General features: G+C 49.1%; 1 protein-coding gene and 1 long non-coding RNA gene across 3 annotated transcripts in view; one reads left to right on the top strand and one right to left on the bottom strand.

The window, feature by feature from the left end:
• Positions 1 to 1451: 1451 nt before the first annotated feature.
• The window catches only part of LOC120407331 (neuronal acetylcholine receptor subunit alpha-7-like), a 115910-nt gene continuing 93920 nt past the window's right edge, over positions 1452 to 23441 (bottom strand). The window contains exons 9-10 of the mRNA XM_039542843.1: positions 12907 to 13016; positions 1452 to 2037 (exon numbers count right to left, since the gene is read on the bottom strand). Of these exons, the coding sequence (XP_039398777.1) occupies positions 1516 to 2037; positions 12907 to 13016 (632 nt within the window). The 3' untranslated portion in view covers positions 1452 to 1515. The remainder of the gene's footprint in view (positions 2038 to 12906; positions 13017 to 23441) is intronic.
• LOC120407332 overlaps positions 2285 to 23441 on the top strand; it is a 104506-nt gene continuing 83349 nt past the window's right edge. The window contains exons 1-4 of one of the 2 annotated variants that reach the window (XR_005599881.1): positions 2297 to 3192; positions 4089 to 4228; positions 5115 to 5259; positions 12807 to 13004. This is a non-coding gene — a long non-coding RNA (uncharacterized LOC120407332). Of the gene's footprint in view, positions 3193 to 4088; positions 4229 to 5114; positions 5260 to 12806; positions 13005 to 23441 lie in introns of those variants that run through there. The other variant, XR_005599882.1, reaches the window with a different exon arrangement.

Genomic DNA, 23441 nt, shown 5'->3' with positions numbered 1-23441 from the left:
TCTGGCTGTCATATGGCTGGTCGTAAGTAACTAGCTAGATAGAATTTTTTTGTTTATTTCATTCTGTTCATCTCCCTCCATTGTGCTTTCTATTAGGAAGGAAGGTGTGTTTTATTTTGGTTGTTGTTTTGTTTTTTCTTATTTGCTTCCCCTCCTTTGTCTTGTTTGTTTAAATTTACTTATATAGTATCATAGTCGTTTAATAAGAAATCTCAGTATTAATAATTGTCATACTTACCATCTTATAATAAAATTGTGTTGTATCCAGTCGCCTCACTCTGGGTCATTCATCTCAGTCCTTCACCGAGAATCCCAAAGAACCCTCACCCTCAACTGGGCGGAACAACCAGAAGAGATGGGCAATTATTCTGATGAGGGGTTCATTTTACAGTGGACAGAAGACTCCTATGATAAGGAGGCCTTTTTACCATCATCTTCCAACTGAGTGACATATGAGTTATTGTTTATTAATATTTAAGCATTACAGTAGTTAACAGCAGCAACATGATTACAAGTAAAGACAAAAGTCTTCCATGTTAAACTTTAGCTAAACAAAAATAAATTGTCTTTAATCAACATAATTCCTTTAACAAGACCACATTGGCCAAGTTTGAAAGTGGACCACACCAACAGAGCCCAGCAAAGAAGACTAGACCGTGACATCTAACGTTGAAATCCTGGCCCCACTGAAGTCACGGGCAAAATGCCCATTGACTTTGATGGGGCCAGGAATCTTCCCTAAAATTTAGGATTAGCAGGTATTAGATTAGCAGTTGTGATCCAGTTGTATTCAAATTAAGCACACGGACAACAGTAGCAACACAACAGTGTCACTGAGAATTTGTCCAGTTCTCTGAATGACGACGGACATTTCTGTTCCCTCTCAACAATCAACATTTCCTCCATTTAAAAAAAATATTTCTGTAAAGTTTTAGCAAAAATACATTCTGTCAACATCTTGACTGGAAAAATGTTTCAGATAATCACAGCAATAGTACAAGCGCACACCAGTAGTTTGTTTAGCTAAATGCAGTATAAACAGTGCAGAGTGATACATTGGCAAACATGAGAAATGCATGTCACAGCCATACTAATCGAAGATACAGAAACATAAAGATATTGAAAATGACAATATACTAAAGAACATGTTAGTCAGAATGACTTCTCAATATAGCTTTTACTTATTAAACAATAGCTAAATGTTCACTAGTGCTTTCTTAGTAGTACACGTACACTAGTGCTTACTTGTAACAAAGATTTGAATTCTTGCCTACCACTTGTCACAGATCATAACATCATTACAGGCAGACACAATCTAAGAAATAAATTACAGGGTCCAGTATTTATATTATTCAGTCATTACAATCACTAACATTGGAGATAATCAGCTCTCAAAACTAATTTCAGCGCCTTCGTTCTATGTAAGATTTAAATTATGTTATTTAGCAAAGTTAATGGCGATGTTTTTTATTTTGAAATGACATTTTTTGTACTGCATGCACCTCTTTGAGAGCCTTATGCAAAATCCTTTGAAACAGCTTCCATAAAATTTGGAGCAGACATCAGTATTGTAAACGTACAGATGATTGCAAAGAGTGAAAATGCAACCAGACATAATCTGTCTATGACAGCTGCTGCAAACTTCCACTCACTACAAACTTCTTCACCCTCATCTTGTTTTCTGAAGCGCATCGCAATGAACTGAACTTCTTCCAGGATTTTGACAATCACTGGGATAGTATCCATCAAAGCTTTCTTTTGAACTAGCTCGATATCTTCTGTAGAGGCACAAGCAACCTTTCCACACTTACTACCCGAGTCGCTGTTTTGTGGGCAGCATGGGTTTTCCATGGCATGGTAGCTATAGATCACGTTCCCGTTGCTAGATTGGTATCCGGGTAACACATTCATCTCAACGCTACTGATGCTTGAACGGTGCTTGGGATAGTTGTATTTGCAAGAGAGGGGCCTTATGTTCTCTCCAGGCTTTTTCATCCTTAAAAACCAAGCACACCAATTCAGCAAGATAACACGGACCTGAAAAACAGGAGGAAGTGATGAAAATATTTTAGAGACCTTTATCTTATTTTCACTGACTGAATGATGCACCTAGAAATCTTTGCAGGATCTGTATTTCACAAAGGGATTTTGCCGTTGATGTACATCTCCATTTGGACAGCTATAAACCATTGTAAGGGAAAACTGTTTCATTATCACTAACTTATATTGGCTTGTGATGGGGTGTACCAGGCCCTTTGAGAACCTCCGGAAGGCACTGCGGCCCTACCACAGCCTGCCCCAGAAAAAAGGCAGTAGAGCTGGGTCTTCCAAGCTGCCTAGAGAAGCTGCAGAGGGAGACAGTCAATCAGAGCCTAACAGGCTCATATAAAAGGAGCTGCAGGGCCTGGACAGTTGTTGGCTGGAGCCCGAGGAAGAAGGATGCTGTTCCTGGCTGGCTGAGGAAGCTGCAGCAGCTGGGCAGAGCAGTTGCTGGTTGCGACCAGAAGGAGTGGAAGGCTGGGAGACAATACAGGCACTAGGGAGAAACCCTGCCTAAGCAGGAGTAGGACTGTGAAGCTCCCCAGGCACAGAGGCCTGGGAGAGAGAGAGCTTTGACAAGAATGGCCAGAGACTGTTATAAGCTCTCCAGGTGAAGGGGCCTGCGAGAACAGGGCAGAGACTGTTACAGACTCTCCAGGCAAAGAGGCCTGGGAGAGACCCTGCTTAAACAGGGAGCAGGTCGAGGACCCCAGAAGCTGATTGGACAGAGTGGGAAGCAGCCCAGGAAATGCAACAATAGATGCTAGTGATGGAAGCGGCAGTTGGCTGCTACTCGTAGGGTCCCTGGGTTGTGACCCGGAGTTGTGGGCAGGCCTGGGTCCCCCCACTGGTCACAGACAGAGTGGCCAAGGGCGAAGGAGGCAAAAAGTTTTGTTTGGAAAGCAAGAAGGGGGCAGGTGCTTAAACAAGCCCAGAGACAGGCCTGAGAACCTTAGGGAGGGGCTGACTGTTTGTTTGACTGTTACCCCAGTAGGGGTTGTTTTCCATCCATTTCACATACAGACTGTGTGTGACTCGGCTTCAGGGCTGAGTCACTGAAAGCCCATCTGAAAAGAGAAACTACCAGCAGAAAGCACCACAAAAGCAGAGAGTGCAGGCCCGTACGCAGCCAGCAGGAGGCGCTCGCGGGAGGTGAGTAGTCACACCTTTACACGGCTCTCTTTAGTGAAAAACAGAAACAGGCAAATGGACTCTTCTTCTGTTTCAGGCTCTGCCATGTAACCTCTCCGTGTCTTTGTTTGCCCATCTGTAAAATGGGAATAAGGAAACCACACAGGCAGATTGTAAGGCTTATTTCTAAGGGGAGCAGGTCCCACATGGCGTTATTGGGTAGCTGAATCATGTGGGGACAGCTAGAGTTAAGATTGCCTCAGCATTACATTAGAAGAGCCTTGTGCTGGGGTATTTACCCCACACTGACATTAAAGGGGCTAACACGAGCTAGGAAGCTCAGTTAAAGCACCTGGCGGCAGCTGGAGGGTGGCCAGTCCTAATTAAAGATGAATCCCAGGTGGGGGAGGAGCTGAGTGGTTTGTACCGGGAGAGGAAGCCGAGTGGAAAGGAGCTGCAGAGAGGGGAGAACTCAGCAGCAGCTCTCTTGGTAGTAGAGGCAAAGAGACAGCGGAGCAGCAGGAGCTGTCAGAGAAGTTTGTGATGGGCTGGGCAGAGCTAGGAATCCTGCAGGGTAGAAGACTCATGTGGGCCCCTGAGATAACGAGGGAAGAACCAGCTCAAGAGACTGAACCAGAGTTGGGAGGTTGGGAACAGTGCAGGGAGCTCTGACGTGAGGCACATCGTGGGTTGTGAACACAGACCAGGGCAGGAATACGACCTCTAGTGAGAAGCCCTGGGACATGTTGCTCATTACAAGAACCCAGGAAAGGGCTAAGGGGAAAGACTCCACCTAGCTGCCTCCTTCCTGCCACAGTCTATCTTGTAGGAGGGTGTGCGGATCACTAGGCCCAGAGTCAGGAGCCGGAGACCTGACAAGGGCTTGGAATTACTATTTGGATTTTGTTATCCCAAAGGCAGTGGGAATAAATTGTGGCCGGGCTGGAAAGCCATGTTGTGAGAAGAGGCTGACCACTGTGAGACCAGAATGACCGTCAGCAAGGGGTGCATGACAGAGCTGCTACGCTGCGCCTGGCCAGGAGGGGGCACCCCAGCGGTGAGTGCACCCTCCCCCAGGTCATTTTTCAGTGGCTTGTTACTTTCTCAGACTTCCCCTTTCAAAGTGAAATTTTCCCAAGCCTGGTCTCTTCCCACGTGTGACTTTTTTGGGGTAGTTTGAGCAAAAAGTTCAGCCAAGTGAAGAAAATGGACTTTTCACATTACAAAGCAATTCTTGCGCCCTTTTGTTTGTAAACATTCCAGTGTCTCTGTGGTTAAGAGGAGAAAGCTGATGGCAGTCGTCCCTTTGCATAGATTTCATGACTGGGCTCGACCGGAAAGATTTGAGGTGATCATTCTGATGCTGTTGTAGCAGGATTATGAGTCAGAGTGCTCAGAGTTTGTTTTGTATGGGTATTTTTTCCACTATTATTCAAATTTAAATAAATAAACTCAACTGAAAGTCATTTTCAATCCACTGCGAGGAGCTCAGCAAAACTGCAGAGCAGGCCTTTTAAAAAATGGTCAGTAAATTCAATGGTTCAAAGTCTGAACCCTTTTTTTTACAGAGGGAATGGCTCAAACACAGCTGTTTCCTCATTCTTTGGTGTATAAACTCCTCCTCTGGTCCAGCCTGCCTATGGAAGCCTATTGGTCAAGGCTATTGAGTGAGGTAGTGCGTGAGGGTGCCTCCTGGTTTTCCTTCTCTAGTTGATGTTTAGAGCTCTCCTCTGAACTCCTGGCAGCCTGGAATTCTGTGTGTGTGTGTAGATTGCTGGGACAGGAGAAGAGCAACAACAACAGGAAAGTAAATTAACTGCTGTATTTGTCAAATAGACAATAGAGTGTGTGTGTGTGTGTTCGTTCAAGAATGAATTGACCTTTGCAGGTAACCTGTGAGCCACTCTTAACAGATAAAAGCCCATTTCAATTTTTTATTATAGCTGCAGACAACCAGTCCTCAAATGACAGACAAATGCAACTTAACTCTCACAGACCTACCTGAATTTACACAATTCTCAGGATACGTGAGGGTTACAATATTTGTTGCAATCGCATGAAATAGAAGTGTCAGAAGTCAGCAGTGATGTAAGTTTCCCCCTTTATGTTTTGTTTTAATAAGATGAAAAGCTTATAACGTTTATGGGTTTCTTGCTCTGACTGTTCCCTTCCCATGAAGCTGATGAATGGTAACCATGGACCCCAATCCTGCAGACACCTACACACGTGTCATCTTGTAGAAGTCAGTGGGACTACTCACACGTCTAAGAACATGTGTAACTCAGGGCTCATGCATTTAGACATCTCTGCAAGGAAACCCCTGAGAGTTGTGCTATCTTCTCCACTGCTATCACGTTCAAAGTGTTGGTGAGTCACTTGCCCAGTGAAAGGACTTTTGGACTGCATCAGTTGTTAGCCTTCCAGCTAATAATTGGAGGCTTTACAGTTGCCAATATTTACATTGACACTGATTTTACTAGGAACTGCTGAGTGATCAGCATATTTGAAATTCAGGCACTTTATTTAGCTGCCTAAATATGGACTTAGGAGATGAACTTTCGGTCCCCATTTGTGAAAATCTCGTCCGGCCTTTGTAAGGCTGTTTGCTGTCCTCTAGGGAGGCACTAAAGGAAAGGTCCGTGGCTATTAAATCTTTCTTGCCAGACTTCAGTGTGGGTGGATTTGGAGACTGACTGGCCTCGCCTGCACAATGCTCAGTTTTGTGGCAGTGCCACTCCAAGGCCAGGTCTTTCCTGGGAAAACAGCTGGGTTCCTAACTCGAGTTAGTTAACCTGAGTTAACATCCTAGTGAGGAGAAAACAGTTTGCAGTTTTCACATTAGTTAGCAGGTTGAGTTAGTCTAACTCCACTTCTTCGTCAAGCATGCCTTCCCCTGCCCAAGCATAGAGCACTGCGCAGAGCAGGTTCGGGTGCGTCTGAACAGCTGCTCTGTGATTAGCGAGTGGGTAGGAGGGGACAGGGCATGGATGGATCACAGCAGCAGAAGGGCGTAAGCTGCTTCTTCCATCCTTTACCCTGGTCTTCTGCTGGGTTGTAAAGACTCAAGGACTTGTTGTGGGGGCGGGATGTAGCCAGCCTGGCATCCCCTCCCAACCCACTTCTGGTCACACCCCACCATCTGAGAACTACTGGATCTCCCTTCCCACACAGTGCCAGAGAGCAGCTACTGAAGGCTACTGTGAGCATGGGGGATGCCGGGCAAGGCATGGTTCCAGTGGTTTAGGAGAAATGTCCTTTCCTCAAACAGCAAACACAAGCTGGGACTTTGTAACAAACTCTGCCAGCAGAAAAAGAGTCTACGTGATTCCCCTGTGGGCCTGGCATAGTGACATGCAGTAGCTGAATCCTACTGAGAGGACATGAGGATGACTTCTGTTCAAAGCTCCTTGTAAAATCATGCCTAATACCCCAGATATCAGCTCTGCACCAATATGCATTCCCAAGCCACATTCGTGTGCCCCATCTCTTGCATTCCAAATATAATGAATATATGAACTTTATAAACAACTGGAGCAAACGAACAGCTTAGATAACAGTGCAATATGCTGCCAGCGGCCTGATGTATATTCTTCCGAGGGATATCAGTGCAATTAACAAGTTAAAGGCACCTATGATTTGCAAAACTATAAAAACAAGAGCTGGGTATCTAAAGACCACTTGTCCTGTGCTGCTGAAAGCTGCAGAAAGGGGAATCCATATGATGCCATCTGCACTGAGCATGGAACTTCATGAAGCACCAAATAGTTTTTTGAAAAGAGAAGCACTTTTGTATATGAAAAAGTGCAAGTGACATTGAAAATGACATTAAAATAGAAAGGAGACAGTCTGTGGTTACATAAGCCTCATTTCTGGATGACGACAGCTTCAGACTTTTATTAACCTGGATGTCCATCACCATGCTAGTAAGAGAGGGAGGATGTTCTTATAGGTAAGGCACTGGAGTGGGACGCAGGAGACCTGGGTTCAGTTTCTGGCTCTGCCACAAACTCCCAGTGTGACCTTTGGCAAATCACATGATCTCTCTGTGCCTCAGTTTTCCCTCTGTACAATGGGGACACCAATCCTTCCTTTCTCCCTCTGTTTAGATGGCAAGTTTTTTACAATGTGTTTGGGACCCATTGTGTTAAGAGCTGGATGATTTTAGCTGGGGGCTCTGAATGCTCTACTACTACTAACGATAACTTTAAGGCCACTAACTCCAACGAGGACTAATCCCCAAGTGGCAAGAAGAAAATGGTTATACCACTGGAGCCATTTTGTGTCTTGCAATCAGCTGTGACAGTGTGGCAGCCAGTAAGCAGTCTCAGCAAGACAGTTCTAGGTTCTTGTGCACCCATTTGTGTGCTTTTTTAACATCGCTGGATTGCCCGAGAGCAATCTGCAGGCACAGCCGTCTGCTCCAGGCAACAGACTTTCCCAGCAGTGTAACAGCCCGTCCACACAGCAGGCTGCTGCTCTCAGTCCGAGTCCCACACGAACCACCAAGGGCTAGATCCACAAAGGGATTTAGCCACCTTAACTGGCACTTTAAATCCTCAAAACCCATTCTCAGCTGCCCCTAACCCTGGAGGCCCCTAAATTCCCACCGGTCGTGTCACTTAGGCACCTACATTTCTGCCAGCGGGCATGTGCAAAGCCACTGAAGTTCTGATGCCTGGTGCCTAGCTCATGCCGATGCCCTGCAGGAATTCTCAAGCTCCGTGATCCCCCACCTGTCTCACCAGAGGTTCTCAGAAGCTGCCTCAGAGCCTGCCTGGCATCACCACCACCTGCTCCTCGGTTCCTTGCAAGGACGTGCTGACCCGCCTTAGGGGCCGGGCTCCAGGAGCAGGGTCACAGCTGTGACTCCTGAGTGACGATAGGCACCTCCCTCCAGCCCAGCTCTCACTGAGGGATGGACTGTAGACACCACCCTTCTCCTCGGCATTTCTTATTGGCTTCTCTGAATCCCATTCTTAGGTGTCCAGCTCTCCCCATACATTGTATAGGGAGCCCGGATGCTGTGGCTTGCCCTGGGCAGTGGAGCGCTAAGGTTAGGTGCTAGGCTCAGTTTTGTATGTTCTCTTTGTGGATCTAGTCTGAGGCGGCTTCCCACCAAGCCCAGCCTCCCCTCAGCCGTGCACTCCCATCCCTTGCCCTCCTGCTGCCCAGTCGGTAGTGCAGGGCTTGCCTGGCACACAGGGGTGAAAGTAGAAATAGGGACTTACCAGTACAGGGCTGGGTTGGGTCTGGCTCTGGACCCCGGAAGGGGAGGGGCCTCGGGTGGAAGGGGTGGGGATGGGGGGGGTCAGAGCCAGCCCCAGCCCGCCCTGTACCGGTAAGTGCCCTCCCCCTCCCCTGCCAAAGTAGCAGCAGCAGCTGGGGGCTCTGGCAGCATTTTAAAGGGCCCAGGGGTCGGCCACTGCTACCACCCCGGGCCCTTTAAACCACTGCCAGAGCCCCTGGCTGCCACTGCTACCCCAGGGCTCTGGGGGCTATTTAAAGGGCCCAGGGCAGTAGAGGCAGTGGGAGCCCCGGCCCTTTAAATAACCCCTGGAGCCCCACTGCCGCTACCACAGGGCTCCGTCAGCAGGGCTCTGGCAGCAATTTAAAGGGCCTGGGGCTCCAGCCACTGCTAGGAGCCCCAGGCCCTTTAAATTACCATCTGGGGAAGCTCTTGCCAGTATGCTGTACCATGGTGTACCGGCTTACTTTCACCTCTGCTGTCACATCTGGGTAGCTGGGAACCCTTCCCAGGTGATTAACCCTTGTAGCAGGAGTTACGCAAGCGCTCCCCTTTAGGGCTCTTGTGTGTCAGATCAGTGGCCAGCTTTCAAAGATGCTAAGCACCCAACAGCCCCTGCTTTTTAGTCACCTAAATACCAGCTGAGGAGCCTGACTTTAGACTCCCATGTTTGGAAATCTTGGCCTTGGCAAACTCCCTCGGTTCAGTGGAAAGGCAATAGCCATATAGCACCCTGCAGTCCAGGGGAACAGAGAGAGAGCTCTGAAGTTCTAGGCTACAACCTTATGTGACTAGGTTCAGTACTAACCCTCAGGCCCTCTCCTCTTCTGTCTCCTAATGAAACAGACAGAAGTACTATGGAGTGATCACTTTCAGGAAGGGAAAGGAACTTGCACAATTGTGAACGTTAGTCACTGGCTCAGGAAGTAGGGAGCTAGTGACACTACTGCAGCTAATTAAGCCATGTGTCTTTTGTGCTGCCCCTATGCAGGTCCTTAGCCTGCCCCTGGTTCACCAGCTGTCAATTCCTTTGAAGCAGGAGGTGGAAATAATCCCACAATGAGGAATAGAGAGGAATTAAAATGTGCAGCACCCTCGGTGCTGTGGGGAGGAAGATGCATGAGCAGTAGGGAATCCAATGAGATTCGCCTTGCAGAGAACAACAGTTTCAGGGAAGCAATTTCCTTTTCTCTGCAGATAACCATCTTAATAGATTCACATTCTTACCGAGCAAAAAAGCTGCAGGGCTATCTCTGGAAGAAAAATGTAACCCAGACTGCAGCAGGCATGGAGGAAAAACAGGGCCGATGTGCCAGGAATCATAATGGCCAAAACTTTTGTATTTGTATGCAGAGAGTTAAACTCCGTCTCATCCTCCTGGTGATGTCCTCCTCAGTACAACCGCAGCACTCCTGCCTTTTCGCTCTAGGTCTCGCCCTGTCCCTCCCACCCCATCTCTTTTTACATGGGTCTCTCTCTTTCCTGGCCTGGCACGTACCCATTCAAATGATGTTTTCTGCAATATTCATGTGGGCTCTACTGCAATGCAAATAATCATCCCGGGGCCTCAGTTTGCTAGGTGCTGTACATAGGCAGAGACAGTGCCTGCCCTAAAGAACTAAATAGATAAAACAGAGAGGTGAAGTGATTTGCTCAAGGGCATACAGCAGAGCAGTGGCAGGGCTGGGAGCTGAACTAAAACTTGCTGGGTCCCCTGCTAGTGCCCAAGAGGGGGGAGGGATAGCTCAGTGGTTTGAGCACTGGCCTGCAAAACCCAGTGTTGTGAATTCAATCCTTGAGGGGGCCACTTAGGGATCTGGGGCAAAAATTGGTCCTGCTAGTGAAGGCAGGGGAGCTAGACATGATGACTTTCCATGGTCCCTTCCAGTTCTAGGAGACAGGTATATCTCCAATTATTTTATTTTATTTTAATCCGCAAGCCAGTCTCTCACTTTATCAATAGCCGACCCAGGAACCTCAGTCACTAACACATTCCTAGTACACAGCTGGAAGGAAACACAGATCCTTCCTTTACTGCTCCGGCAGTGGGTGGAGGAGCATTGCCTCCCTAGATGTGGGCGGAGGGGCTTTCTGCAGGTATCCTGAAAGCTCAGCCCTTGGCATATTCCCAGGCAGTCTTAAATTCAAAGGGGGTCTTTAAAAACCCTTCTAATAAACTGGGAAAAGGTCAGTCATCTCAGGGGGATGGGAGGAGGTTCAGATGGTTGGTTGGCTGGTTTGTTCCATATCGACGTAGGGCCCTCATCACAACCAGCACTGCTGTGTCAATGAGTGACTGCACTGATGTGAGCGATGGACGTGTCAGTGCTACGAAAACAAGCATAAATGCAGGTGCCCTGAGATACTGGTGCAAGGTCAGCCCTGTCTCTATTGGAAGCTTGGCAGCAGAGTTGTGGGTCCCAGCTCTGATCTACCCAAACTTTCATGATGCCGAGTGTTCTGATCAGCTCTGGCTGGGGCTTCATTGCCCCAAGGCCTATGCAGGGATAGGAGATTCCAACACAGCAATCTGCCGGAAGGAGAACCTCATTCAATGTTGTCCTGCAGCCTCCAAATATTCCCTCTCCGCACTCTGGGTGCAGGACTCCCAGAGCTGAGTGACCGGAAGCCATGTCTGATCACTTCCATTGAGGGAAGAGTTCTCCATGAGTTGCCTGGTCCCCACAAAGATAATGCCTCAGTTGAGAGGCTGGTTTCACGCACCACTAGTTGAAGCTTATCATAAGGCCTGCTAAGTTACTAAAGCTTCACGGTGTGCCAACCACGCCAGCACAGGAAATTTAGCTGACCAAAATAGGGTCTCACTCTGGCTCCTCAGTGGCTGAAACTGCTGTGGCTTTGCTGGGTAGCTTCATCTCACACTTAGCAGAACGATCAGAGGGTGTCTTGATGGGACTATGAGTGATTAGAAGCCCTGGAGGGTCAGGAGGGTCGGGAGACTGGTGAGCACATTCCACAAGGCAGCCAGACAGAGTTCTTCTTAAGGCCGAATATGCATGAGTCACACCTGGGCCGCTAGGGCCGTGGTGCAACTGCTCTTGGCACATGGATTCATGAGTGGGATGGTTATCTTTAAAGCTCTAAAGGGCGGGGAATCGACCTAAGTTACACAACTTCAGTTACATGAATAACGTAGCTGAAGTCGACGTACTTAGATCGACTTACCGCGGTGTCTTCACTGTGGTGAGTCGACTGCTGCTGCTCCCTCGTCAACTCCGCCTGCTCCTCTCGCGGCGGCGAAGTACAGGAGTTGACGGGAGAGCGCTTGGGGGTCAATTTATCATGTCTAGACTAGACGCAATAAAACAATCCCCGCTGGATCAATCGTTGCCCGCTGATCCGGCGGGTAGTGTAGACATACCCTTAGAGCATTGTAACTGGATGAAGATCATCATTCAGAATTCATTGGCTGTGCTGTCTGGCAGGTAAGACCGTGATTTTAAATGTCATGACAATTCACTAAGAAATCATTACTAGCATGCCCAGCTTCTGGATTTTTCATTGTTTGTTTTAAATTTGCATCAACACCCTGGAGTATTTTAGAGCAGATGAGATGGGATACAGGGCAGTGTCCCCTTCCCCGCACCCAAATCTGTTGTGTATTTTGTCTCTCACACAAGGTGACATCAGTGGATTGTGTGACATTTTTCCCTTTTGTCAGAGTAATTTCTCACCGTGACAGAGACAATGAACTAAGTGTCAGAGGCTGCTGTAGAAATGGACTTCTTGGGAAATCAGCCTGGACAGATAATTGTGGATATTTGTTTTCACTTCTGCTTTCCTCTTTTCCTTTTTAATCAGGCACAATGTGGTCTGTAAAGTCTCCCCATGAGAAACAGTGAGAGAAAAACTGTGTTTTGTTTTGGTTTGGGGGTTTTGACTTGAACATCTGTAGAACGTATATTGCTCCTGAAAGGCCCCAGCCCGTCTGATTAGCTGGAAGTGGTGGGCAGAGCCCAGCGAAGTGAGGGAACACGGCCCCCTCAGAAGACGGAGGGGCCACAGCACCAGGACTTAATCTACTACCAGGGAGGTACAAACAGGAAGTGGGATCAAAACATCACAGGGTCAAAATGAGGGATCTAGAGGAGACCACTGAGCACAGTGGGTAAGAGAGCAGTATGGGTCCTGCGATGCCCTGCGGGTTGGCAAGAGCAAAGTGAGCACCATTAAGAAGAGCCACATTGGTTTGCCTGATGTTTGACTTTCCCACGTCATCTGAACAGTAAATGCCGCAAACTCCAGTGGGAAGCCTAATAACCAGGGTGCCTTTGTAATGGTCACCCAGATCCTGGGGGTTTGGGCTTTTTTTCCAAGTGTGGGGTTTTTTCCAGCATGGTGAGATCACACCTGTTTTGTTCAATCACAGTTGTTCAGCTGATTACAACAAGTTGTGGTCCCAGCAGTTCAGTACCAAGAAGAGGCATTTATTTCCTGTTACTCAATATGTCCATGTTGAAGCCACTTACCCAGTGGGGCATTTTTCCCGCTTGTGGATCGTGATGATGAAACTGAAGAACCAGGACGGTCACCACCACCGAGAGACCAACAATGACCATGATGCTAGCGAAATATTGAGCTGCAATTAAAAAATAACAAAGACGGGGTGAGTTTGATTAGAAATGACAGGGTGAAATCTGCTGTCCTGATTGTTGTCCTGTGCCGCCGCCATGTGAGAGAGTGAGCTTCCCCTCCAGACTGAAAACACGGCCGAGCCCCTGCAAAGAAATGCCAGGCATGGGCTCCATTAGTGACTGATTGTCAGAAAAAGGGGCCCTCTGAATGCAGGCGTTCCCCCAGCCCCCCATCCAATTCAATTGTAATGGCACATACACAAAGGACAAGGGGTTTAAATTTCTAGAATTCTATCAAATTCAGTATAATTGTTGGCATAAGAAAACGATATTAAGGGCAAGATTTGCAACAAGCCCTGAAAAGAGCCAGCAGGTAGTTGCACTGTTCCAGGAGTAGGGGCCAGGTTGTGCCTGAGAGGCCATCTGGTCCTTAGTTCCCCATCTTGGTCCATGGAGGAGGTAATCTGTGCCAGTCTCTACCCCACTGTCCCTGCCATGCCAGCACATGTGCACAGGGGCGGCAGGTTTGTATAATTTTTGGTGGTGCCCAGAATGGTTCCAAGTCCCACCCCTCCACACCTGCCTCGTAAGCCAATATATATATTTTAAAATAATGTAAAAATGTGAGGGCTGTGGGGTGGGGCTGGGGATGAGGGGTTTGGGGTGTGGGAGGGGCTCAGCAGAGGGTTGGGGTGCAGAGGTGAGGGCTCTGGGGTGGGGCTGGGGATGAGGGGTTTGGGGTGTGGGAGGGGCTCAGGCAGAGGTTGGCGTGCAGAGGTGAGGGCTGTGGGGTGGGGCTGGTGATGAGGGGTTTGGGGTGCAGACAGGCTGCCCTGGGGCTGGGGCCAGAGAGGAGGACTCCCCCCAGCCCTCTCCCCGCTGGCAGTAGCGAGCTCCATGGGAGGGGGCCCCTGTTTCCCCTCCCCTCCCCCCTGGCAGCACACTCCCCCCGCACCACTGTCACTGCACCTGCTCCTCTCAGGTCCAAGAAGCCCCCTCGCCTCCCCTATGGTGGGTGCCGGGGGGGAGGCTGCCATCACATGTGCGCCTCCTCCCCTGCTGCTGCCCCTCACTGTAGCCTCACTGGGGGTGGGGCTGCCCCTTGCCCAGCCTGGGGCAGGAGCGGCGGGGGGGCTGTGCTGGTGCAGGGTCCGGCTGGAAAAGGGAAGGGTCCAGGGCGGAAGGGCAGGGTCGGGGTCAGCCTGCCCTGGCATTAGAGGAAGGGGGGCTGCTAGGACCCTGTGGCGGCAGTTGATGCCGGGAGCCAGCAGAGCACAGAGCAGCGCTGAGACAGGGACACTCTGGGGCCCGGGGCAGGCATGTGGGGGCAGCAGGTGGGGGCCAGGAGACATTCAAGGGAGGTGTGGGGGGCAGCAGGTGGGGCCCGGGGAGAGACCCAGCCCCAAACATCGGTGGAGCCAGGCCCCCAGGCCCTGAATATTGCTGGAACCCAGGCCCCATGGACCCATATAACTCGGCGTCCCGCGTGTGCATTGCCCAGAGCTCTGGGGGAGGAGCCAAGGTTCTGCCCGGCTGTGCAGGAGGGGGGCAGCAGCCCCATGGTACAGGAAGTCCATGCAGGGGAATAACAGAGGCACCTTGTGCCCACTCATTCCTCTACACTGGTCACTAAGCAGGTCACAGTCAAGCCCTAAAATAAGCAAGGTACCTGACAAACTCACAGGAGGAATTTCAGCTTCGAGGCTCTCTGTCCACTGCTGTGTGTGTCCGGGTATTGCAAACCAGCTCAGCGATGTATGAATGCTTTGATATCCCATGATAGATGGGAGCTGGGGAGTTTATGGATGAGTGAAACTTGCCCCAGTCAGGGACTTCAGAGAGTTAATGTTGTTTCATACACTGGGCTGGAAAGTGAGCAATACGATTGTGCATAAAGCAGTTTAGTTGGCTGATAAAAGGAGACATATGCACTCGAATGCATAGCTTTTGTCTTTGTATATGATCAAAGGAACACAGACCAACAGCCTTCTCAGCAGTGTACTCATTGCCAATGCACGATCACACCCAGTAGGGATGCCTGATTTGACAGCCTTCAGTAGTGGATGAAGTATGACTGATTCTGTCATGTCGAGCATAGTGCTGAAAGCAGAAACTGCAGGCCAACCCTGCTGCACACCATGATCATTTCTGTGCAGCTTTCACCTCAACATCAAGCCCCCATGCCCACTAATTAAAGGAGGTCTCTGGTGTCTCAACACTAGCCAAATAGGAAACCTATAACAAAGAAGCAACATGACAAGAGAGGAAGGATGATCCAGTAGTTAGGGCATCAGAGTAGGACTAGAGACTCTGGTTCAGTTCTCTGCTCCACCCCAGACCCCTGTGCGAAATTGGGCCTGAGTTCCCCATCTGTATAATGGGGATAATAGCACTGTCCCGCCTGACCGGTATGCGGTCAGGATAAATAGAGTAAAGATTGTGTGGCCTTCAGACCCAACAGTAATGGAGGCCTTATTAAAGGTGGAAGAACTTGATGGAATATTTGGTGATATTGGACTTTTGAAAGGAGATCCAGTACAACTAAGCCTAAGAGACAACGCTGAGGCTAACCAAGGAAAAATGCATTTTCTGCCTACCCCAAATCAAGTTTTAGGGCAGACAATAAACAGAGATGGAATCGGTTCTAGCCCTGAGAAAACCAAAGCAATTTAAGAAGACCTGGACCAAGCACCACGAAGATGCCAATGTCTATTGCTAAGGTTAATGTGATTTAAGCCAATTGCTAAATATGTTCCTGAGAAAAATCTGGTAGTAGCAAACACTCTGTCATTGTGGCAGCATTGCAGTCACATACCCATGAGCTCGAAAATTACATAAAGGGGAATGTGGATGCTGTGGACACATACAGATACATGTCAGAAAAGAGACTACTCCAGCTACCGAAACAATCTTGACAGATACCTAACTTCAGGAAGTTCTAAGTGACATTAGGAGTGGATGGTCCATGTATCTAAGGACACTAAAGAAGTGACAAGAGACAACTTTGTGTGTGCAATTAAGCAAGTCTAATGGACTCATGATTAAAGGCAGTTGCATCATAATTCCAAATGAAATGAGTGGCGATATCTAAACCTCTTCCTTGGAGGACATCAGGGATTAACTAAATGCTGTGCCAGTGTCTGGCTGGAAAGGTGAAGCAGAATGAAGGGACTGAAATTTCTCAGCGTTGGGAACGCTTCCTTCAATGGAAAGGTGCATCTAGGCTCTACGACTACAGGAAGTCTTTGGGTCAAAGCACTGGACAGAGATTCATGAGCGCCTGATTCAGTTCTTGATTTGCCACAGGCTGGACCCTGGACAAGGTACCTAAAGAAGAGACGCATTCAACTTCTATGAAGTTTAAGGGCAAGGAAGATGCCCAACTCCCTCAAACACCAGCCTTCAACTCTTTGGGCCTCAGTCCCTTGTGTAAAACGGGGATCAAAACACATCCGGTCTGTCGAATGTAAGCTCTTGGGTCAGCTCTGCCTCTGTGTGCTGCCATGTACGGGCGGAGCAGAGAGGGTAGGAGGCACAACAGCATCGTGCCATGGACAGTTAACTGTAACAAAGACTAGCCTGCACACCAGCAATCTCTGGTACTTCAGCCCTTGCTAGAGGGCAGCTAAAGCAGATCTAGCGGTGTAAAAAAAGACAAGGAACGTGGGAGTCTAGGCCTGTGTCCAGTGGTGCCAAATGCCAAGGAGCATTATAGCCAAAGGGCCCAAAGAGGGACAGGACAGCATGTGCTGAAGCCAGAAATCCTGTTTCCCCCACTGCACACATGTGCACCCGGCCTCTCTCCCGAGCAGGAGCTTGGAGCAATAGTCAAGGTTTTAATAGCATCTCAGAGGTCTCAGAGGGAGGGGTTTGGACATAAGGAAGAGGGGTGGGATGGATACTAGACCAATAGGTCATACTGGTGGTACTGTGTCCCTACCAAATTGGGTAACAAAGGTGAGAGAAGCCAAACAGCAAAAATTAGGATGTTTGTTCACCAATGCGAGAAGCCTAGGTAGCAAAATGGAGGAATTGGAGCTCCTGGTCCGAGAATTGAAACCGGATATTGTAGGAATAACCAAAACATGGTGGAACGGTAGTCATGACTGGAGTACAGGTATGGAAGGGTATGTGCTGTTTAGGAAAGACCGAAACAAAGGTAAAGGTGGGGGAGTAGCATTGTATGTCAATAATGAGGTAAACTGTAATGAAATAACTAGTAATGGAATGGATAATACGGAGTCTGTTTGGGCAATGGTCACATTAGGGAAGAAAACTACTAGAGCCTCCCCTGGGATAGTGATTGGGGTGTGCTATAGACCGCTGGGATCTAGCCTGGATATGGATAGAGAACTCTTTAATGTTTTTAAGGAGGTAAATACCAATAGGAACTGTATGATCATGGGAGACTTTAACTTCCCGGATATAGATTGGGGAACAAATGCTAGTAATAATATTAGGGCTCAGCTTTTCCTAGATGTGATAGCTGATGAATTCCTTCATCAAGTAGTTGCTGAACCGACGAGGGGGGATGCCATTTTAGATTTGGTTTTGGTGAGTAGTGAGGACCTTGTTGAGGAAATGGTCATAGGGGACAACCTTGGCTCGAGTGATCATGAGCTAATTCGGTTCAAAATAAATGGAAGGATAAACAAAATTGCATCTGAGACTAAGGTTTACGATTTCAAAAGGACTAACTTTACTAAATTAAGGCGACTAGTTAGGGAAGTGGATTGGACTAACATATTTAGGGATCTAACGGCAGAAGACGCCTGGGATTATTTCAGGTTGAAGTTGCAGGAGCTGTCAGAGGCCTGTATCCCAAGAAAGGGAAAATGGTCCTTAGGTAGCAGTTTTAGAGCGAGCTGGATGAGCAAGCGTCTCAGAGGGGTGATTAAGAAAAAACAGAAAGCGTACAAGGAGTGGAAGATGGGAGGGATCAGCAAAGAAACCTACATTATTGAGGTCAGAGGGTGTAGGGATGCAGTGAGAAAGGCCAAAAGCCGGATAGGGATGGACCTTGCGAAGGGAATTAAAACCAATAGTAAAAGGTTTTTTAGCCATATAAATAGGAAGAAAACCAAAAAAGAAGAAGTGGGACCGCTTAAAACTGTAAACGGAGTGGAGATTAAGGATAAACTAGGCATGGCACAATATCTAAACGAATATTTTGCCTCGGTCTTTAATGAGGCTAATGAAGGGTTTAGGAATAGTGGCAGAGTGACTGATGGGAATGAAGGTGCAGGGTTGGAAATTACAGTATCCGAGGTAGAAACCAAACTTGAACAGCTTAATGCTAGTAAATCAGGCGGACTGGATAATCTTCATCCTAGAATATTAAAGGAATTGGCGAGTGAAATTGCAAGCCTGTTAGCGATAATTTTTAATGAATCTCTAAACTCGGGGGTTGTACCGTTTGACTGGAGATTAGCTAATATAGTTCCTATTTTCAAGAAGGGGGAAAAAAGTGACCCGGGTAACTACAGGCCTGTTAGTTTAACATCTGTAGTATGTAAAGTCATGGAAAAAATATTAAAGGAGAGAGTAGTTACGGACGTTGAGGTCAATGGCAATTGGGACAAATTACAACATGGTTTTACGAAAGGTAGATCGTGCCAAACCAACCTGATCTCCTTCTTTGAGAAAGTAACAGATTTTTTAGACAAGGGAAATGCGGTGGATCTAATATATCTTGATTTCAGTAAGGTGTTTGATATGGTACCGCATGAAGAATTACTGGTTAAATTGGAAAAGATGGGGATCGAAATGAAAATCCAGAGGTGGATAAGGAACTGGTTAAAGGGGAGACTGCAGCGGGTCGTATTGAAAAGTGAGCTGTCAGGTTGGAGGGAGGTTACCAGTGGAGTTCCTCAAGGTTCGGTTTTGGGTCCGATCTTATTCAATCTATTTATCACTGACCTCGGAACCAAAAGTAGGAGTGGGCTGATAAAGTTTGCGGATGACACGAAGTTGGGAGGTATTGCCAATTCGGAGAAGGACCGGGATATCCTCCAGGGAGATTTGGATGACCTTGTAAGCTGGAGTATTAGTAATAGGATGAAATTCAATAGTGAGAAGTGTAAGGTTATGCATTTAAGGATGACTAACAGCCATTTTAGTTATAAGCTGGGGATGCACCAGTTGGAAGTAACGGACGAGGAGAAGGACCTCGGAGTCCTGGTTGATCGCAGGATGACTATGAGTCGGCAATGTGATGTGGCTGTTAAAAAAGCTAATGCGGTCTTGGGATGCATTAGGCGAGGTATTTCTAGTAAAGATAAGGAGGTGCTAGTCCCGTTATACAAGGCGTTGGTGAGACCTCATTTGGAGTACTGTGTGCAGTTTTGGTCTCCCATGTTTAAGAAGGATGAATTCAAACTGGAACGGGTACAAAGAAGGGCCACTAGAATGATCCAAGGAATGGAAAGCCTGTCATATGAAAGGAGACTTGAGGAGCTCGGTTTGTTTTCCTTAACCAAAAGAAGGTTGAGAGGAGATATGATTGCTCTCTTTAAATATATCAGAGGGATAAATACCAGGGAGGGAGAGGAATTATTTCAGCTCAGTACTAATGTGGACATGAGAACAAATGGATATAAATTGGCAGTCGGGAAGTTTAGGCTTGAAATTTGACGAAGGTTTCTAACCATCAGGGGAGTGAAATTCTGGAACAGCCTACCGAGGGAAACAGTGGGGGAGAAGGACCTCTCTGGCTTTAAGATTAAGCTTGATAAGTTTATGGAGGGAATGGTTTGATAGGATAATGTGATTTAGTCAATAGGTCAATAACGCGCCACCACTGGTAATTAGTACCGAGGGTCAATGTTGGGATATTGAAAGTCTTTTTCCTGAGTGTCTGGCTGGAGAGTCTTGCCCGCATGCTCGGGGTTCAGCTGATCGCCATATTTGGGGTCGGGAAGGAATTTTCCTCCGGTGTAGATTGGCAGTGGCCCTGGAGGTTTTTCGCCTTCCTCCGCAGCATGGGGCAGGGGTCGCTTGCTGGAGGATTATCTGCTACTTGAAGTCTTTAAATCAGGATTTGGGGACTTCAACATCTGAGTCAAGGGAGAGAATTATTTCAGGAGTGGGTGGGTCAGCTTTTGTGGCCTGCATCTTGCGGGAGGTCAGACTAGATGATCAGAATGGTCCCTTCTGATCTTAAGTTCTATGATTCTATGATACTCTCCTAACGCAACTTCCCATCGCTGCAGAGAAGAGCACAATGCGGATAAGGAGCCGCTAAGGTCTGCATTAAAACTATGGTATAGTTCTGTGAGGCAGTCCCAGTGTCCCAGGACAAAATGAATTATGCAGATAGGCTAACAGAATAATCTTGACAGGTAGAGAATAGAAAAACCTCTCTCTTACATACACACAAGGAAAGAGCAAAGAGCTAAGGGAGATTTTACTCAGTTTGAGGGGAACAGGCAGGATTAACCACTGGAAGGAACTACCCAGCGAAGTAGTGGATTTTCCAGCTCTCTGTGTGTTCACATCAAGACTGGTTTCTGGGAGGACAGGGCTAGCTGGAATGCACCTCTCTGATCGCAGCCCTTGTGCCTTCACTGCTCTCGGGATGGAATCCCACCACTTCCCCACTCTCAGGACAGGCCCGGCTGCAGGACCCTGGGTACCAACCCTGCGAACACTGTAGGGAGAGCTGGCCCCAGCACGCCCAGTGAATTAGAAACACAATAGACACGTCACAAGAACAACCACTGTCCTGAAATACTATGCACTTTGGTGAATGCTGCACATTTAAAGGGGCACTGTAAGGTTACTAAGTCTCACAGGAAATGACTTTTAAATGGTTTTAGCCTGGGATGCAAAGGAACCCTAAGGGTCTGCTAGCCCAGGCTGCCACAGCTTCACTGCCCTTGCTGTTAAAGCAAAGCACGATCAAAGCTAGCCCTGTGTGTGCTGCAGTGGCAGGGCAGACAGGCCCTAGGACAGGTACGCTCACTGAAAGAAAACAAGAACATGCCAACAACGGATACCTGTACAGGAATTAAAGCCACTCCCTCTTCCATTTACTGCAAATGGAGACCCTCCAGCCCACGGGACCTGCCTACTACGCCCCCTCATCAACATGGCACATCCCACTGGCAAATGGAGCTGAACGGAATGACATACCCTTTGCATCTGACCTCTAGGACCTGCTGCTCTGACCTTTCCTGGGGCCCAATCCGGCGCCCATGGACACCATTGGTAGTAGGCTCAGGCTAAGGAACCCAGTGATCTGTGTCACTGAACAAAGCTTGCATGACCAGGCATGGGTAATGGGGCAGCACATGTTAGCAAGAGGCACAGGGATTTGCCTCTGTAACTCCACATGCAGCCTGCGTTCTCATTGGCCTGGAGACGTTCAGGGCATGAGTGATGCTGAAGGCAATGTTGTTTGCAGTGGCGGTGACCGTTCCTCTGTCCCCGGGGCCCAGCTAGCTGACGTCTCCAGGCCATGGGGCTGAGCTGCGCACTGACCAGCAGCAGATGGAGCCCCCTTCAGGCAGCCTCAGTGGCACAAGCATAGGCGGCAGGTTTGTTTAATTTTTGGTGGGGCCCAAAATGGTGGTGCCCCCCCACTCCCGCCCTGTAAGCCGATATAAAATGAAGCTACAACGCGTCAGTGCCACAAGATTACAAGGGTCAATTAAAAGTGGAAAGTCAGAAGCAGCACTTGCCTGCTTCAATATACGGTATTATATTTTTTTGCACCTGTTGTGATGAAGTGGGAATGTTCTTAATATTTTCTCTGAATCCTGTGTGGGTGCCTCAGTTTCCCCTGCAAGATGCCAACTGAAGGTGTTGGGGACAAAGAGATCAGGTGGCCTCCTTGTCCGGAAGAGACACAGAGGCCAGAGGAGGGAGTGTCAGTTTGGAGCTGGCTGGGGAAATGGGGAGAGACCCAGAACTTGGTTCTGGGCTCCCCACCCCCCAAGATGGACCTGACAGAGGGGTTCTGTTTTCTGTACCAACAAGCTCTGTTTAAACTGTGTTCCCGTCATCTAATAAACCTTCTGTTTTACTGTCTGGCTGAGAGTCACATCTGACTGCGGAGTTGGGGTGCAGGGCCCTCTGGTTGCCCCAGGACCAGCCTGGGCAGACTCGCTGTGGAAAGTGCATGGTGTGGAAGGGCATGCTGAATGCTCCGAGGTCAGACCCAGGAAGGTGTAAGCTTCTTGCCCTGAAGACAGTCTGCTCCAAGAGAGGAGGCTCCCCCAGAGTCCCGACTGGCTTTGCATGGAGTTGTTCCAAAGCATCACAGCATCCCCTTCCACACCGTGCACTTCCCAGAAGTCCGCACAGGCACTGACACTCCCTCCTCCGGCCTTTGTCTCTTTTCCAGGCATTAGGAGGCCACCCGATCTCTCTGTTCTCCAACACCTTCAGTTGGTACCTTGCAGGGGAAACTGATTTGGGAGAAATGAAGTAAAAGCTGCCCTAACCGAGCTTGAGCACTCCTGAATTTTGAGGTGTTCAAATCTGGAAGGCAGGTGCTGGGGGTGGGAGAAGGCTGTGGGCTCCATGGGGGAGCATGGCAGCAACTGTCTGGAGCTGCACGGAGCCAGACACGCTGGTCTGAGTGGCACAGTAAGCGGTTTGGGGGTTGGAGAAGAGGTAGGGGATTCCGGGGGGCAGTCAAGGGACAAGGAGCAGGGGGGGTGGGATGGGGCTGTGGTTTGAAGGGGCAGTCAGGGGACAGGCAGCAATTGGATAGGCTTGGGAGTCCAGGAGGTTTATCAGGGGACAGGTAGGAGGGTCCTGGGGGGAAGTTGGGTGGGGTCTCAGGAGGGGGCAGTTGGGGACAAGGAGAAGGGAGGCTTAGATAGGGGCTGAGGTCTCAAGGGGCAGTTAGGGGCAGGGGTCTCGGGAGGGGGTAATCAGGGGACAAGGACCAGTGGTGCTTAGATAGGGGGTGGGGGTCCTGGGGGGCAGTTGGGGCAGGGGTCTGGGGAGGGGGCAATCAGCGGCCAGGGGCTGGGATTCAAAGGGCTCTGGGCTGCTGGCAGCCGGGGATCCCAAAGCCCTTTAAATCCCAGCCCCGGCTGGGAGTCAGAGGGCTCTGGGCTGGCCGCTGCGGCGGGGAGCCCAGAGCCTTTTAAATCCCAGCCGCGGCCGGGAATCAGAGGGCTCTGGGCTGGCCGCTGCGGCGGGGAGCCCAGAGCCCTTTAAATCCCAGCCCCGGCTGGGAATCACAGGGCTCTGGGCTGCCCGCTGCGGCGGGGAGCCCAGAGCCTTTTAAATCCCAGCCGCGGCCGGGAATCAGAGGGCTCTGGGCTGGCAGCTGCAGCGGGGAGCCCAGAGCCCTCTGATTCCCGGCCGCGGCTGGGATTTAAAAGGCTCTGGGCTCCCCGCGGTTGCAGGCAGCCCAGAGCCCTCTGACTCCCGGCCGCGGCTGGGATTTAAAGGGCTCTGGGCTGCCAGCAGCG

The sequence above is a fragment of the Mauremys reevesii genome, linkage group 6 (assembly GCF_016161935.1).
Source record: "Mauremys reevesii isolate NIE-2019 linkage group 6, ASM1616193v1, whole genome shotgun sequence".
NCBI lineage: Eukaryota > Metazoa > Chordata > Testudines > Geoemydidae > Mauremys > Mauremys reevesii.
This window is presented reverse-complemented; position numbering and strand designations above follow the sequence as displayed.